The 19,312-nt window shown below is 37.1% G+C and overlaps 1 protein-coding gene across 2 annotated transcripts in view; it reads right to left on the bottom strand.

Annotated features, from left to right (window-relative positions):
- The window catches only part of znf609a (zinc finger protein 609a), a 107,021-nt gene that overhangs the window by 15,326 nt on the left and 72,383 nt on the right, over positions 1 to 19,312 (bottom strand). For both annotated transcript variants that reach the window (XM_081356448.1, XM_081356449.1), the window contains one exon: positions 15,507 to 15,732. In XM_081356448.1, coding sequence (XP_081212574.1) covers positions 15,507 to 15,732 — 226 coding nt within the window. The remainder of the gene's footprint in view (positions 1 to 15,506; positions 15,733 to 19,312) is intronic.

Raw genomic sequence — 19,312 nt, forward strand, 5'->3', positions numbered from 1 at the left:
AGAAATAATAAAGAGTCTCAATGCACAGGTGTGCCACAGAGACACAGAGAAAACACTGAATATAGGTGTGTGTGTAACTCGCATTCCCTGCCGGTGACCTCTACGTGTCAGCAAGTCTCTTGACGAAACCTGAGCACTAGTCGTCAGCTTTGAAGAGACATTTGCACCCTTGCACCGGAGACCTCTACTGCACACTACTTTAGCTTTTATAAGCTTAGAGAGAGAGAGAGAGTCACACAATGTCTGCTGTATAACTGCAGGTGTGGCTGCAAATCCTCCCGCATGCCTCATGTTTCCACAGTAGTGCCTAAGTCAGTCAATGGAAGCCCTGACCTGCTCACACACATGTTTACCAAACATAAGTGATCTTCCCTGCAAACACAGATCATGTGTAGCCTGTTCCTGTTTTTGGGGAGCCAAAATGTTTGAAGAAATGCGTCTTCAGGCTCTATTTTTGTAACCATAAACTAACATTTTGCAATTCTGCAAGAGGGTTTTTGTGAGACAAACCTAAAAACAACCCGTACAGAGCATTGTGTAATTACATTGTGTAACTTTATAACCAAAAATTAGGGGGGGCCTATACATTAGAGCTGTCAAAATGGCCGAAAAGCTAAATTAGAATTTCTTTCTTAAATATTAGCAAAATTCGAATCGGAATTCTAAAGGCAATACTTTAAAAAAAGTACTGTATTGTCTCCTATGCCCACAAGAGGGTGCACACGAGTGCAATTAGCAAATATAAACCAAATCAAGCATCACATCTTTTATTGAAATGAAATGACATTCACTTTTTAAAGTGCATTAACTTTTGAAACGATCGTTCTTGAATAAAATATAATTTCCTTAACGTGCATGCAAGGAAAATTAGGTTACAACTAAATATAAACTGGATAAGCTAATAAACCACGTCAGTTGCGCTATCATCATGTCTCACGCACTGCTTGACGACATAAGTCGAATGCACGATTTTTGCAGGTTTTATTTTCAAATTTTTTTTTTTTTTTGACAGCCCTAGTATACAGAGTCCTCTCTAAGGGTAATTCTTATTTATGCAACCAATAAAAAAACATCACACCAAATGTTTCCTAATGGCTATTTTGTAAATTTTTATAACCACATCTTTACATTCCAAGAATGTTCCAAGAAACCAAAAATGTGCATGCTATATAAAGAATCGGCTTCCAACAAAAACTATGGATTACAATCTAGTCTTAAAACAACAATCTCTTCCTTCACAGACCTGTGAATATAACAGTAAAAAATCTCTCCACACCCAATGTCTTCATTCATCAGTAATTAGTCACAGATAACCTGTAAATCATCTTAGCGTTCTCACAGGTTCGGTCTCAAGACAGCGCTCCTAATTGTGAAGATTAAGGCAAGCGAGGCGCTGAGAACTGGGGGTTGGAGGGCTATAAACAATGAGATGTAAAACCCAACCTTGTTTCCATCTGCTCATGAAGCAGACGTTTATTCACTCTCGAAAGCCGCCCAATCATTAACCAAGCTGTAACTCTCTCTGGGGAACGAGCCTCAGGCACTTGGTTCCACTTATCTGGTGAATTCTTGCAACGTTACACATTTCCCCTCTCTCTATGCCAGTTAAATCTTATGCAATCTGCAATTCTACAAATGGTTATCTGACACACTAGGGTATTAATCTTGATGCCACTTTGTTTGCGACAAACCACAGCTCTAAATTTCAATGCAATTTCTCCAATGAACGCTGAGCTAAATCAGACTCTTGAGCCGTTCTGACGCAACAGATTCACTGCAGCCAGCGACATGTTAAAGGGATAGTTCACCCAAAAATGAAAATGACCCCATGATTTACTCGCCCTCAAGCCATCCAAGGTGTGTATGACTTTCTTCTTTCAGACGAATATAATCTGAGTTATTTAAAAAAAAAAAGTTGTTTGGCCAGAAGCTTTATTTTATTTCAAAATGTTTTAAATATGGATATTTTTCTTGCAAAAATGCATCGCTTAACTTCAGGCGGCCTTTATTAACCCCCCGGAGCAGTGTGGAGCACTTTATGATGGATAGATGCACTTTAATGATGGACAGATGCACTTTTATCATGGATAGATGCACTTTTATGATGGATAGATGCACTTTTATCATGGATAGATGCTCTTTTATGATGGATAGATGCACTTTTATCATGGATAGATGCTCTTTTATGATGGATAGATGCACTTTTATGATGGATAGATGCACTTTTATGATGGATAGATGCTCTTTTATGATGGATAGATGCACTTTTATGATGGATAGATGCACTTTTATGATGGATAGATGCTCTTTTATGATGGATAGATGCACTTTTATGATGATAGATGCACTTTAATGATGGATAGATGCACTTTTATGATGGATAGATGCACTTTTATCATGGATAGATGCTCTTTTATGATGGATAGATGCACTTTAATGATGGATAGATGCACTTTTATGATGATAGATGCACTTTAATGATGGATAGATGCACTTTTATGATGGATAGATGCACTTTTATGATGGATAGATGCACTTTTATGATGGATAGATGCACTTTTATCATGGATAGATGCTCTTTTATGATGGATAGATGCACTTTAATGATGGATAGATGCACTTTTATGATGATAGATGCTCTTTTATGATGGATAGATGCACTTTTATGATGGATAGATGCACTTTTATGATGGATAGATGCACTTTTATGATGATAGATGCTCTTTTATGATGGATAGATGCACTTTTATGATGGATAGATGCTCTTTTATGATGGATAGATGCACTTTTATCATGGATAGATGCTCTTTTATGATGGATAGATGCACTTTTATCATGGATAGATGCTCTTTTATGATGGATAGATGCACTTTTATCATGGATAGATGCTCTTTTATGATGGATAGATGCACTTTTATGATGGATAGATGCACTTTTATGATGGATAGATGCTCTTTTATGATGGATAGATGCACTTTTATGATGATAGATGCACTTTAATGATGGATAGATGCACTTTTATGATGGATAGATGCACTTTTATCATGGATAGATGCTCTTTTATGATGGATAGATGCACTTTAATGATGGATAGATGCACTTTTATGATGATAGATGCACTTTAATGATGGATAGATGCACTTTTATGATGGATAGATGCACTTTTATGATGGATAGATGCACTTTTATGATGGATAGATGCACTTTTATCATGGATAGATGCTCTTTTATGATGGATAGATGCACTTTAATGATGGATAGATGCACTTTTATGATGATAGATGCTCTTTTATGATGGATAGATGCACTTTTATGATGGATAGATGCACTTTTATGATGGATAGATGCACTTTTATGATGATAGATGCTCTTTTATGATGGATAGATGCACTTTTATGATGATAGATGCTCTTTTATGATGGATAGATGCACTTTTATCATGGATAGATGCTCTTTTATGATGGATAGATGCACTTTTATCATGGATAGATGCTCTTTTATGATGGATAGATGCACTTTTATGATGGATAGATGCACTTTAATGATGGATAGATGCTCTTTTATGATGGATAGATGCACTTTTATGATGGATAGATGCACTTTTATGATGGATAGATGCTCTTTTATGATGGATAGATGCACTTTTATGATGATAGATGCACTAATGATGGATAGATGCACTTTTATGATGGATAGATGCACTTTTATCATGGATAGATGCTCTTTTATGATGGATAGATGCACTTTAATGATGGATAGATGCACTTTTATGATGATAGATGCACTTTAATGATGGATAGATGCACTTTTATGATGGATAGATGCACTTTTATGATGGATAGATGCACTTTTATGATGGATAGATGCACTTTTATCATGGATAGATGCTCTTTTATGATGGATAGATGCACTTTAATGATGGATAGATGCACTTTTATGATGATAGATGCTCTTTTATGATGGATAGATGCACTTTTATGATGGATAGATGCACTTTTATGATGGATAGATGCACTTTTATGATGATAGATGCTCTTTTATGATGGATAGATGCACTTTTATGATGGATAGATGCACTTTTATGATGGATAGATGCACTTTTATGATGGATAGATGCACTTTTATGATGGATAGATGCACTTTTATGATGGATAGATGCACTTTAATGATGGATAGATGCACTTTAATGATGGATAGATGCACTTTTATGATGGATAGATGCACTTTAATGATGGATAGATGCACTTTTATGATGGATAGATGCACTTTAATGATGGATAGATGCTCTTTTATGATGGATAGATGCACTTTTATGATGATAGATGCACTTTAATGATGGATAGATGCACTTTTATCATGGATAGATGCACTTTTATCATGGATAGATGCACTTTGATGATGGATAGATGCACTTTTATGATGGATAGATGCACTTTTATCATGGATAGATGCACTTTTATCATGGATAGATGCACTTTTATGACGGATAGATGCACTTTTATCATGGATAGATGCACTTTTATCATGGATAGAAACACTTTTATGATGGATAGATGCACTTTTATCATGGATAGATGCACTTTTATCATGGATAGATGCACTTTGATGATGGATAGATGCACTTTGATGATGGATAGATGCCCTTTTATCATGGATAGATGCACTTTTATGGACTTCAAAACAGAAACTGGCCATTCACTCCCATTATAAAGCTTGGAAGAGCCAGGATATTTTTTTAATATAAATCTGATTGTGTTCGTCTGAAAGAAGAAAGTCATACACACCTAGGATGACTTGAGGGTGAGTAAATCATGGGGTCATTTTCATTTTTGAGTAAACTATCCCTTTAAACTAGCATGTCATTGTTTGTTAATTTTGCAAGAGCTTGACCAAACTCACTGTACGCCTCTTAACCCGGTGATATTACGCAAAGAGGATGAATCATTACAAGTCTGTGGATCATGGAAAACGTGACGGCAAACGAGCTGAAAGTACTTGCTTCATTGTGCTGGCCTTGGCTGTTTTCCCCACTTGCCTAGCGAGGCTCTCAATGGCTGTTTTGCATACTTCTATTCAACCTAGCTGCCAAGAGAAGCAAATTGCTGTGCCAGACAAGTCCAAACTAAGACTGCAGGCGTATTCTCGGGGCTAAGAGAAGAGAAGACATTCTCGCTGTCTCACTGAGTTAAGAAACAGACAGTAAAGAGCCTTGAATGATTGACTAGTCAAACTGAGGGCTCTTGTTTGTTTGTTTTCGCATTGTTTGAAGGGCAGGTAGCACTTTTACATACAACGACAAGCTATATTACGTGAAACCGACAAGGGAAACAAGGGAAAAAGTAGCTATATTTGCGTCCACACTAAGAGCGATAAGTATAATGATAACTATATTTGCGTTTACACCAAGAACAATAAAGATAACTATAACGATATTTGAGTTCACACAAAGAACGATAACTATAAAGATAACTATAACCATAACTATATTTGCGTTTACACCAAGAGCGATAAGTATAATCATAACTATATTTGCGTTTACACCAAGAGCGATAAGTATAACGATAACTATATTTGAGTTCACACCAAGAACGATAACTATAAAGATAACTATAACCATAACTATATTTGCGTTTACACCAAGAGCGATAAGTATAACGATAACTATATTTGCGTTTACACCAACAAACGATAACTATAAAGATAGCTATAACGATAAATATACTTGCGTCCATACCAACGAATGATAACGGTCTGTTTATTCTAAGCTTGGATTGGATGAAGAATGGATTCTGATTGGCTGTCAAGTGTTTTATCGTTCAAAAGCTGGAAAAAAAATCGTTCCGAAAGTGATCCCAATTACATTGTTGCCCATATCGTTATCGTTATAGTTGTGGTGTGATCTCTGCTATTCTTTAATATTGAGAACGATTTTTAGAACTATATCTTTATCGTTATCTTTATCGTCCTTGGTGTGAACTATCCCTTTAAGACTACTCTCTTTGGGTTAGTCTATTAGTGAAGCTTGATGGCGACTGGAGGAATGGAAGTGTGACCCCACCACCCCTCCATCTAAAAAGCAATGCACTTGTCATCTCATATCCCATTTCTACCCTGTGCCCTTGCCTCCGAGCAATAAATGGGTCATTTCCATTGCTGTGGGCCCCTTAGTTCAACCTTCCCCAATGGCCCCACATCAAAGAGGATACTATTGGCAACAAAGAACTGACGAGCCCAAAAAAAAGAGTGGGGGAAACAAAGGGGCCTGGGTCACCAGTCTAATTTCTCTCGCAAAGACTTTCATTAATAGGCAAGCATGGACCCGTAATCTGCCCCCATGTCCCGCTAGGCTTAAGAGGGGGCCAGAGAAAGGTCTTCTGGCATTGACCCAGCACCTCCTTCCCCATTCTCTTTAAACTCGTCATTCTCCGTAGTCCCTCTTTTCACCGGCTGAAGGTCAAATGGAGAGAAACAGGGTGGAAAAGGGGATCTATGTGATGGGATGAGACAAAGGCAGGCCAACAAGCTCGGGGAGTCCGTACTCAAGGGTGTTTCAAAAGTAATTGTCTCTGATTAATGAGGAAGAAAAAGATAAATTCAATTTAATGAATTTCAAGTTGTGTAACCATACCCATAAAAAATAGGGATGCACGATATATCGGCCACCATATCGATATCGATATCGGACGATATATGATCATTTTTAACGTTATCGGGCTGATAAGAAAAATTGGCCGATATGTTAAAGTCGATAAATAATTGATTATGTCCTTCAGCTGAGACACTTCAGATGCCCACTGTTCAACATGATGGTTTTGAATTAGTTGAAATATGATTGGAATCACTTTAAAAAATAAATAAATAAATGAGCAGCAAGTCTGTCATATCGGCTACATATAATGAGAACATTATAATTGAGTGCTTGAGACATGGCTTTTACTGATGAGACTTTTGTTTTTGTAATCAGGATCTCAAAAATTTCATAAAAATTTGGATTTAGATTCATCGGCAAAGAATTATCGGTATCGGCCAATCCCTAATAAAAAATAAATACACCATGAATGACATGAGTCTGTGCATCTTTATTAATTATTAATAAAAAGTATAAAGTAAAAACAAATAATACAATAATTATCAAAGCCACTTTGATATAGTGATAGACTATATCTCTATAGTGATAGACCCCACTTTGATAGACACCAAAAATATGCTAATAAACGACAAACACAAATTTCCTGTTTGACATCTGTTTTTGCACGAGACTAATGCAGGAACAATCAGTCATCCTCAAAGAACAGAACTGGTTGTCAAAGACCTGATTTTTTTATGAGGTTGCGATCCTTTGACATGTTCGCTCGGGTGGCTGCTTCCACTGATTATCCGGGTCACATGACCGAGGTGAGCAGGTCTCTTGAGAGGGGGGGAAGGAGTGCACTTCTTTTGTAATTTCCAGGCTAGTGATTTAGCACAGCTGAGTAACTTGTGCTTCGTTCCCTTCCCCCCCAGACATCAATCCTCAGCGCTCCTTCCCGGAGGACGACGAAGGGTTGCCAGGTGCCGTTTATAAACCCTTGAGTAAAGCAGAAATGAAAGGTACACAAACACACCTTGCCATTCAAACCTGGGAAATAAACAATGACTCTTGGCTCCCAGGCGATATCTTCCCGTACACTTCCGTATTACTGAAGAGAGCTCTAACGTCAACACCCGCGAGGCCATTTCTTGCAAGTGTGTCTTCATCGGTTTTGGATTTTTTTCAGCTTGCAAAAGCCAGAAGAAATAAACGAGCGAGAACGGGCTGCATCTGGTCATTGGCAACGTTTACATGCCACCAAATATTCCATTAGTAATTGGATTGACGGCTCAATCGGACTGAAAAGCCTTCATGTAAACACCTTAATCGATCCGATTGAGCTCGATACTAATTAAATTTCGATCGGATTGAAAGGGGTGGTTTATTCCTTTTCTAATCCGATCGAGAGAACATGTAAACACTTGATCGGACTGAAAACTGAAAGGAATGCGCATGTGCAATAATAGCGTAATGACGTGTAACGTACTGAACGTGTGGTTCTTCTGCTGAATAAAGTCGTATAAATGAGTTTCCCGTCATCCTATAATCCCCCTTTCTCTGCGTCTGTGAAGTGGAGCAGGACAACGACCCTCCAGTCCCTGTTTCAGACTCTCATCCACAGACGACTGGTTTTGGGCATTCTTACTGCGTGATCAATATAAGCAGCGGCACAACGGTTCATATGCTCATAGTCTCCAAATTATGACCAGAAATGGATAAATATTAGGCTAAGTCTGCTGTTTAAAACAAACAAAGAACCAATGTAGGAGAATAGTTATTAAGCGCAAACAGCGGGAAACTGTATATTAGTTCAGTGTGCGAATATAAAAAAAAAACAATTCTGTTTTGAAGCTTGTGACAAATCAACCCGATCACTTGATTAGCGTTCATGTAAACACCGCGTTCAGATTCATCAATCGGAATGAATTCAGTCCGGCTTAAACAAAAGTTGTTCATGTAAACGTAGCCAATGACTCTTTGTTCCCACGCGATATCTGCCCGTACAGTTCTGTATTACTGAAAGTAACGTGAACACCCGCGAGGCCATTTCTTGCTAGTGTATCTTCATCGGTTTTGGATTTTCAGCTTGGAAAAGCCAGAAGAAAAACACGAGCGAGAACGGGCTGCATCTGGTCATTGTTGTCCAATATTGACAGCGCTGACAGGAACGGAGAAAGCCAGCCCGATCCCGCTGCGAAACACAAGAGCTGGAAGATCTTTGATGGAAGATCTGAGGGGGAAAAAAAGGAAGAGACAAAAAGGGAAGTGTGGAACAAAACCAAAAGCAGAGCTTGACCACAAGCCGAGAAAGAAAAAGACAGGCTGGATCTGGCATTGTGTATGCGCTTGGCTCAGTGAGGTCAGTCTGACTGACAGAGAGAAGAAAGAGACAAGAGATACTAAGAAAAGGAATGAATACCACACTCTCCAAGGCAAACATGACAACCCAACAGGGCTCTTTGTGCGTTTTCCAGACCGGCTTGCCTGAGCCGACATCCACATGTCAAGTGTCTGTCTTCATTACATTCTTTCGGAAAAGGGGACAATAGCCACGACACAAGACTTCTGCTCTGGATTTGGACAAATCCACTGTGTTTATGACAGACACGCCGGTTGGAGAGGTGGAAATGTGCCATCAAGAGAAACAGCTTTCAGACAGATCCAAGGACCTCCTCAGAGCAAAGTAAACAACCTCTAATTGTTTGGAAAGGTCTGGCGGTTCTCCAGAACAACGTTTGTCTTGCCTACTTCGCCATTATCTTTTAAAGACATACTTTACAGTCAAAACAAAGATTATTCCGACACCAGATTTTGTGTGTGCAGGACACTATAGTTCATTTATGTAAGTGATGATTGCAAAATAAAGTAAACTTTGACATAATACAAAATAATTCTTCATACATGGGGCCAAAAATGATCCAGACACTTTGAGCTGATCATGTTTTGCTGAAGTGTGTTTTCTTTAATTGCTAATGCTCTTTTTACACACAGACTGAACACAATGAAGCATTGCTTGGTCACTGGTTGAGCTAAACTGGTATTATCTAATTGTGTAGTTAAATTTAACAGCTGACAGATATTCAACATAATTCATGTGTGAGACAGTCTAACAGAAGGACGGACAAAACCAGTCAAATATCAACTGAGTTCTGCTCATATTTTATCACCATTTTCTAAACTATAGTGAATAAACTGTGATAATGTGAGAAATGTTGAAGGCGTCTGAACACATGTGTGTTTGTCTGTATATTACGCTTTTATTTCTGGAAAAGACAAAGTCTTGTGGTTAAGGCTCATTTGAACACCAGAGCATCATGCTTTCAAGACGTTAAACGCAGGACTGGTTATGGCTGACATCCAATAAAAAGAGAGAACTTGCTCCAAAGATATTCCCACAAAGGACAGCCAGGACTTGGTTTGCGTGTGTAGAGGTTTGCCACCCGGACTCAGGCATCGGAACAACTCTGGCCTGGCAAAGACTCAAGATAGTTCTGCTAAAGCCAAGCTAACGTCGCACCAGCTCACCACAGGGATGTTTTTCCGGAGAGGAACTGCAGGAGCCATAAAACTCTGGAAGATTTGACATTTCAGAGTGTCAGTAGGTGGGAACGGCAAGAGAAGAGGCTCTTGGTGTAGACCATAGACTGTAAAACAAAAGATGGACGACGCCCCTTCACTCTCTTCCATTGGTGAAAAGTCAAGCCGCCAAAGTCCCTAATATGGCGCTGATTTGGGACCTGATTCTGCGCAGTAGTGAACGTGAAGTGGAGTCGCAATATCAAGGTCCCGCCCTCACTCACACTCACACACACACTTACTACAACGTTTATTGCTGACTGCTGAGCAACTCATTGTGTCAGTGTGAAATAAACAGTTATAGAAATTAAAGTTGAAGCTCCAATCTCCTCCCGAAAATCCCCCAAAAAAGTCTGTTGGTGCCTCAGTGATACTTCATTTAGAGAAGCTGTCAATCACAGCTGTCAATCATGACGTCACATTCCAGTTTTTAAAGCATCAAATAACTAAGACCAAAGTTATTTTAAAAAACGAACACTTAAACTTACATCAGCGTGATAAAAACTACCTAAAATGACATGTATTTGAAGTGTAATTTGATTGTTTAGTTTCCATTGCGTACGACGGAATGGCGCTCGATTAGAGGCGCGATCGAGGCGCTTAGGCTTCACTTTTCAGGACTCGGCGTAGACATGCATGTCGCTACGCTGATCTTGCAAAACGTCACTTTCTATGAGCTTTTTTCTACCATCTACTCTCTGTGAACTAGGGTTGGGTATCGTTTGAATTTTAATGATTTCGATTCTTATCGATTCATAATTTCGATTCCAATAAGATAAAATAATAATAATAAAATAAAAAAACGTAGATATCATTCACATTTAGTCTAATTGTAAAACATTTAATTGTAGCTGAATATCATGAATAAAAAAAATCAACAGGCTAAAGAACCCTTAAAAAATAAGCAATCTAAACAATTAGATCGGCCCTCTTCTGAACGGAGGCGGGGAGAAGAAGCTCATTTGCATTTAAAGAAACACACACACACAAAAACTGCACGTTTTTGCTCACACCCAAAAAAGGAGCAAATTTGACAAGTGATAATAAATGATCTGGGGGGTTTGAGCTTTAATTTCACAGACACACTCAGTGGACATCATAGATTTATATGACATCTTGTGAAAAGGGGCATAATATGTCACCTTTAAAGTCATACTGAAATGCTCACTGAGGAAATCGAAATGTTAACAAGTATCCGGTTCCTGACCTCAAGTATTGGAATCGAATTTCGATTCCCAACCCTCCCATGAACCCCCCATTATTCGCTCTGGTTTTGAGGAGCTGTCACTGGTGAATGGAGGAGGGATTGGGGCATTTCCATCTCCTCACGCTGACAGCTCAGGAGGAGGCCGATCTTTGATCCACACGGGCCTCTGTAAATGCTGCAGTCCCAAAGGTCAGCATTTGGTAGTCAAATTACACAGCTAAGAGGAGGTTCAGCCTTTAGGTGCAAATGAACATGACTTTAGTTAAACAGAACGCAACATTTTAGACGAGAATCACATACATATGCAGGAACAATTCATGCACCAGTGATGCAGAAAAACTAGCCAGCTGTGCAAGGTCATTTCTGTAGGCTGGTGTGATTTACTCTGACTGCTGATACCTATAAGTAGGGATGCACTGATATGAACATTATGGCTGATACCGATAACTCTTTATATTTGCAAGCCGATAACCGATATATTGGCTAATAAATCTAAATAAATCCTATTTATATACCATTTCTGAGAGCCTGATTACAAAAACAAAAGTCGCACCGTGTCCCAAGCACACGATTATAATGTTCGTATTATAATTGTATGTAGCCGATAAAACACAAGTGATTTCTTTAAGTGATTTCAATCATATTTCAAGCAATTCAAAACCATCATGTTGAACAGTGCGCATCTGAAGTGTCTGAAGAAAATAATCCATTATTAAACTGCTTTAATATATTGGCCAAAATCATCTTATCAGGCCGATAAAAATGTACATATGTTGGCCGATATCTATTTTAATTGTAAAAAATTAACCACAAAAGTCATTACTGATTCTTGCTGAATGAGATAATATCATTAGCGAGAACTAAATGAAAATAAACTAAAATAAACTAAATTCCAATATGTTCCTTTTACTATCGGTCTTTGGACCAGAAATAAAAATAAATAAATAAAAACTAACATTACTAGAAGTTTAAACTAAAATGCAAATATATTTTCATGAATACAAAACGGATAAAAATAACCATGATTTTTTTTTCCCTTTTATATAAAATGCTAGTTTTTCAGAGAAACGAGTATGTGAACCACCCGACATGAATTATATACATAATTTTAATAGCATTGCGATTCACAACCAGGGTCTACAATGTGCATATTAAAATATTTTCAGTCAAAGCGATTCTGCACGATCGCATCAAAGCCAAAATGTGTCCGGTTGCTCAAATAACCGAAATCAGCCAAAGAGCACAGCGAGACTGACTTGTGTGTTAGTGACACTGCTAAAACAGAAGCTGAATTGTCAGGTTAATTTGCCTGTAAATGCCTGCTAGCCTATAAAAAAATAAAACTCGCCCTGGGGGACAGTCTGACAGCAACCTCCACAGCAAATAACACACACACACACACACACACACACACACTTCACCGGCCTGAGGAATGAAAAACAGAGAGAGGTTCATTATCAAACTGCAAATGTCTGGATTTTGTTTGTTTCCAGCACAAACACAAGCAGAGGGCTAATGTCTAGTCCTGACGCTCACATCTGAACGGTTTGGCACAGGTCCTAGATGAAAAACACCCGTTTTTAAGGGGGAAAAGCGTTTCTGTCAGTCACCAGCTCAAGCCAAGCTGGAATTCGCGTCCAGGGAGCAAAACAAAGCAAATATAAGCGTGTTTTCTCTAGTGTGCACTTTTGTAGATGAGTAACAAGCACAAAACAGGCTTGATTATTTATATATACACAATATCCTATTGGAAATCCATATTAAACATTGTTGCGAGCCGACAGACATCACTGAAATAAGCGTCCTGAGAAATCACAGAGTGTCAGCCAAACACAAAACGAGCCAATCGGAAGCGTTATTGGAGGATGGGGGTTTGACGTGATCCATTCATTCATTGTGGCAAAATGGTAAAATCGTTTAGAGCATTGATTGAGATGACAGGAAACAAACACACAAATAAATCAGCTTGTGATCAGACAGATCTATCAGTTTAACCCGTTCTTCATTAGGGCTGCATCTAAATCAAACCTAAAACGCAATATGACTGTAATATATATGACACAATATGTGCTAATTTAATATCACTAATATACAATTACAGTTTTGTTAATATTATAAATTAAATATTTTTCTGTTTTCATTTTAATTTAGCTTATAGTGGTTTTGTTTTAGTTATTTATAGTGCTGGAAAAAGATTAATCAAATCAAAAATAACAGTTTGTTTTAGGGCTGTCAAAAGATTAATTGCGATTAATCGCATCCAAAATAAAAGTTTGTGTTTACATAATATATGTGTGTGTACTGTGTATAATTAAATTTGTATATATAAATACTAGGGCTGTCAATCGATTAAAATTTTAATCGCGATTAATCGCATGGTTGTCATGAGTTAACTCGCGATTAATCGCATTTAAATCGCACATTTTTTATTTGTTCTAAATATACCTTAAATTAATACTTTTCAAGTTTGTAATACTCTAATCAACGTGGGCATTGATAAATATAGATGCTTTATGCAAATGTATGTTTATTATTGAAACCATAGTCAATATAGCATGAAGACGAGACATGTTTCAAAGGTCATAGATGTTTTTCAAAGAACTTGTTCATGTCTATTAGACACATGTAGAAAGAAAAAAGAAATACCAGGTTCCCATTACTTCTCTTTCTTTGCACTGAGCAATTTACTAACACAAACATGTTTAGATTTTTGCATGACAGGGCAGCTCTTCTGAAAATGCCAAATGTACATTTAGCATTTATTATTACATTGTAGTTTGTCTCTCTCTGTGCCCATTTTGATGAAGCTAAATTCTCAATACATTCTCAATAAAACGTATATTTTACTGTTTCTGTTGTCAAACAACGGAATGAATTTGAAATGGTGACTGAAACGCGACCAAATAAACATAACCAGCTCTCCCTTCCAAGACGTTAATCTGCACAAAAATTCTGATAATCGAGCCGTCGTCTGGTGAAATCAAATACACATAAGCTAAAGACAATATCCGTGCTCTGATTTCGGCTATATTTGTAAAATTAGAGAAGCAACATAATATCTGTGTTTAACTGAATTAAAGCGCTGCTCCTCCGCGTGAGACGCAGAGAGAGAGAGAGAGAGAGAGAGAGAGAGAGAGAGAGCGAGAGAGAGAGAGAGAGAGAGCGCGCGTGCTGAGAGAGCAGTAACTAAATAAGGTTTGGGCGCTTTGTTGAAGGGAAAAAAAAAATCGCTAAAGGGGTCTGCAATGTGGCTAAGTTGCCAACACTGTATCTGCATTTCTCCAACTAGGTTTTGGGCCACGGGTCAAACAGAAAATACGCGCTGCGTTAATCGTCCGTTAAAAAAATTAGTGCCGTTAATATTATTTTGCGTTAACGCGTTATTAACGCGCTAAATTTGACAGCCCTAATAAATACACACACATGCTTGTATATATTTAAGAAATATTTGCATACATATACTGTATATATTTATATACAAATTATATTATATATATATATATATATATATATATATAAATAGAATTTTTTTATATATAAATTACAAATTTTTCTTAAATATATACAAGCATGTGTGTGTATTTATATATACAAATTTAATTATACACAGTACACACACATATATTATTTAAACACAAACTTTTATTTTGGATGCGATTAATCGCGATTAATCTTTTGACAGCCCTAGTTTGTTTACATAATATATGTGTGTGTACTGTGTCTAATTATTTTGTATACATAAATACATATGCATGTATATATTTAAGAAATATTTGCATGTATATACTGTGTGTGTGTGTGTGTGTGTGTGTGTGTGTGTGTGTGTGTGTGTATATAATTTATATTATACATAAATATAAATATTTGATATATAAATAACACATTTTTCTTAAATATATACATGCATGTGTGTATTTATATATACAAATATGATTTGTATATATTCCCATTCTCACGTTTTGGTGATTCCCTAGTTATTTTTTGTTATTGAGGTTTTAATCGGGCCCGGTCGGGCAAGTAAAATCCACTCGTCTCGGACAAGCGTTAATGTCGAGCCCTGAAGCTGGAGCAATTTAAATCATAACTGCAATATTTATCAGGGGAAAAAACACAACAGCGCTGACATGTTTAACTGATGCACCCGGCTCTTACCGTCCTCGGTCTCCTGCCAGACGATGCCCTCCAGGTTGACGCTGGTTCCAGGTTCACAGGGACCCAGACACTCGGGCTCGGTGGCCAGAGCCACGTCAGAGGTGTTGACGGCCACGGAGCGCGTGCGCACCATGATCTGCTCGCACGAGGACGAGACGTCGGTGTTGAGGGCCGGCGCGAGGAGGTGGAGCGGTGGAGGCGCCGGCGTGGACACCGGAGACTCCATCTGTGGGACATTACAGAGAGGACTCGGTCAGATCGGGATCACCACAACATCATGAGACTCTATCGAAACATGGCTTGAGGAAGCACACCAGTAGGACGATCTCAAAGCATTCAATTATTACAGTAACACTTATGAACTGCACCTATACAGCATTTATTAATCTTTGCTACTGTTAATTTCAACATTTACTAATACTTTGTAATAATTCTGTTAGCCTTAGTTAATGCACTGTGAACTAACATGAATGAACAGCTGGATTTTTATTAACTAACGTTAACGAAGATTAATAAATACTGTAATAAATGTATTGCTCATTGTTAGCTAATGTTAACTTATTGAAAAGTGTTACCATTATTACTGTACGGTGACAATGAATAACCCCTAATGTGAGACGCCCAACAAATTAATGTAAAACTGTTTAATGCAACAAAAATGTAAATGCTCCCAGAATTTCGCTAAAATACAAAGACTTACAACACTTTACAACACGTATAATAAATATTTTTAGTTACATTAACCATCAGTAGTAATATTGGTGAATATTTATATTTTATTTAAAATATTTTTATTTAAAAAAAACATAAAAATGTATAAATAAAACGTATATCAAAAATAATATTAACTTGGAGTAACAGGAATTTTATATATTTATTACAAGTCTGTATTTTAACAAAATTCTGGGAGCATTTAAATATTTTTGAGCAAATAAAGGTTTCACATTAATTTGTGCATATACATACATACATATAAACATACATAATATACACATATATATATACACACACACACACAATAATATACATTTTATAAAATCCAAGATCTACGTTTAATTCAAGTTTATAAAATAAGTTTTCAGAAGTTTATAGGCCTGTAACAAAAAAGTATCCAGAGTTAGATGTGAATCAGTGCTTCATCAATAATTAGTCATTAACGTTAATTTCAAATAAGGTAAAAGAAAAACAAGGACAATTAATAATTACAATGACCGTAAACAGACAGCTATGAAAGCGTAATGCCAAACCTCTATGTTCAATCACAGCGATGATAAACTGTGTGAAGTGTGTGAGCGCAGTGCAGAGGGTGTAGTGTGTGAGCCTGGGATTATTCAACCTTAATGCCAAGAGCTATTAGTGCGCTCGCTGATTATCACTCATGGTCAACGATGCTTAAAAATATGGGTTCATTTCGTCCATTCGATTTCACAAACGCTGCTGCAAATTCAGCGCTAGACACACGAGCCGATTTGATAATCTAATTATGGGCTTTTGTTGAATTGAATTAAAGCTTGTTGGTGGGTGACACAGAATTAAAAGCTAAAGCTTTGAGATAAATGTGCCAATTTCCTTCAAAACAGACATTAAACTACTCCACAGTAATTAGTCCGTATCTCTGTTGACATGCATCAACGTTCGCTTGGGTTCGTTTCGTTCTGGAATCAATGGGATCATCTGGGATCAAGTGTTCGGATGACACTCTGACCAAATGTTGTTATGGACCAATCATGCAGCAGATCAGACCAATTAAAACACAATTAAACTCAATGGCACTTCAGATTCTTCAGGAAAACCTCGATGCAAATCAACAGACACCAACTTTGGCTTTTCGCTTAAGCGATAACTGGAGTATTTCAGTCTTTATGCTTTAATTCAATGTGATACTTTGCAATTATCTGTGAAATTTACTTGCAATATCCAAATGAAAATGGGTTCAAAGTCATTTGCTTTTGCGTAGTTGGATCTTAGCGGGTCACATGAAATTTGCATGGCTTATTCCTTCCAAAAACATTTAATTGCTGTTTGGATCATATGCATCAATTCTTAAAAAATAATAATTGTGCTGGGCAACGATTAATCGCATCCAAAATAAAAGTTTCTGTTTACATAATAGATGCGTGTGTACTGTGTATAATTATTTTGTATACAAATACACACATACGCATGTATATATTTAAGAAATATTTGCTGTATAAATATGTATGCATCATATATATATATGAAAAATAATTCTAAAAAATATATGCATGTTTGTGTATTTATATATACAAAATAATTATACACAGTACACATGCATGTATTATGTAAACAGAAACTTTTATTTTGGATAAGATTAATTGTTGCCCGGCACTAAAAAAATATATAAATCATGTACAACAAGAAAGTGTATTAAATAAAACAGGTACAGTTTGAGATCACGTTGACTTTGAAATGTAAACACCATCGTGTCTGAATGCGTATTCGGCAACAGTCAAATGTAAATCTGTAGAAAGTGAAAGAAGCAGCAGAAAGCTGAAGAGGACACGAGGAAGATCTGGCTGGATGTTAACGAGGGACGACTGGAGAAACACACACGTTTGTTGCTATCGTGACTCACAGCTTGTTCACAGGCCGCTCCAGACTGAACCGAGGCTGCGAGTGATAAAGCAGCTGGTGTGTGCAATGCCAAGGTCGTGGATTTGATTCCCAGGGAATGCCTGAACTGATTAAATGAATTCAATGCCAGTTGCTTTGGAGTAAAGCATCAGCCAAATGCATGAATATAAATGAAAAATGTAAGATGTTTGAACAAACCGTCGCCTGGGTAAAAGACGCTGATGAAACAGGCTTTACTCGCGTCTAAAGCATTTCTCAGTGCATGTTCAGCGGCACTGATTCGGCACAGCTGATTAAATCCTCTGGGGCTCTTCGCGTGTCGGTCAAAAATGACGGAATTTTTTAATTAAAATTTTTTTCAATGAAATGAATGTACTATATTTTAGTTCGATAATGTTTTTTTATTTAATATTTTGTATTTTTAGGGGATTTTGTGGTACTAAATTATGGTTACACTGTATTTATAATCCATTTACTTTTTAAGCATAGACCTGAAAATGTCATTTCCAACTTAAACTGAGGTAAATCTTGAATGCTTTAGAGCGACAGACTGAAGTTTGATCTCTTTTCAAAGACGACACGTGGCAGATTATTGCTGAAGAGAAAAAAAAAGATACAGAATTTTACGTTTATTGTTATTAAAAATGCACAAAATACGATGAAATATATATTTTCAAAAACACATTTTACTCTAAAACTGCTAGAAAATCAAAGCCATAAATCTAAACAAGTCGTGTTCCAAATTTGAGCCTGATTGCGGTCAGATGTTGTTTGTCTGCAGTACCGAACGCTTCCACTAGAGGAAATTCGTCTCATTCATTTCGTCTCACACAAGTGTGACTTTTTTTCAGGACCATTTAACTTTTTCGAAAAAACGTAAAATATTTCTGTCAAAAATGACCGAAAGAGGGTTAAAACATTACTATGACAAAGATATCGGTGATATCGCAGACTGTGTTCCCCCATGAATATATAATTGACCTGAAGAATGAAAGCTGTATTTTGTGTGAAAAGATTGTTTTATCGATAAAAGTAAACACTAATTTCACTAATTATCTTTCAATAATTCAAGCACTTTTCGAGTACCTTTTCATAAATATGGCTGTTTTCATGGGTTTTCCGGGATTTAAATTTCAAAAAGTCAAAGTACGTCAAGCGCTTTAAGCACCTTGCATGAACCCACTACTTTTCCGTCACATGGCCTCAGATGG

This window comes from Scardinius erythrophthalmus, assembly GCF_964197995.2.
Source record: "Scardinius erythrophthalmus genome assembly, chromosome: 24".
NCBI classification, from domain to species: Eukaryota; Metazoa; Chordata; class Actinopteri; order Cypriniformes; family Leuciscidae; genus Scardinius; species Scardinius erythrophthalmus.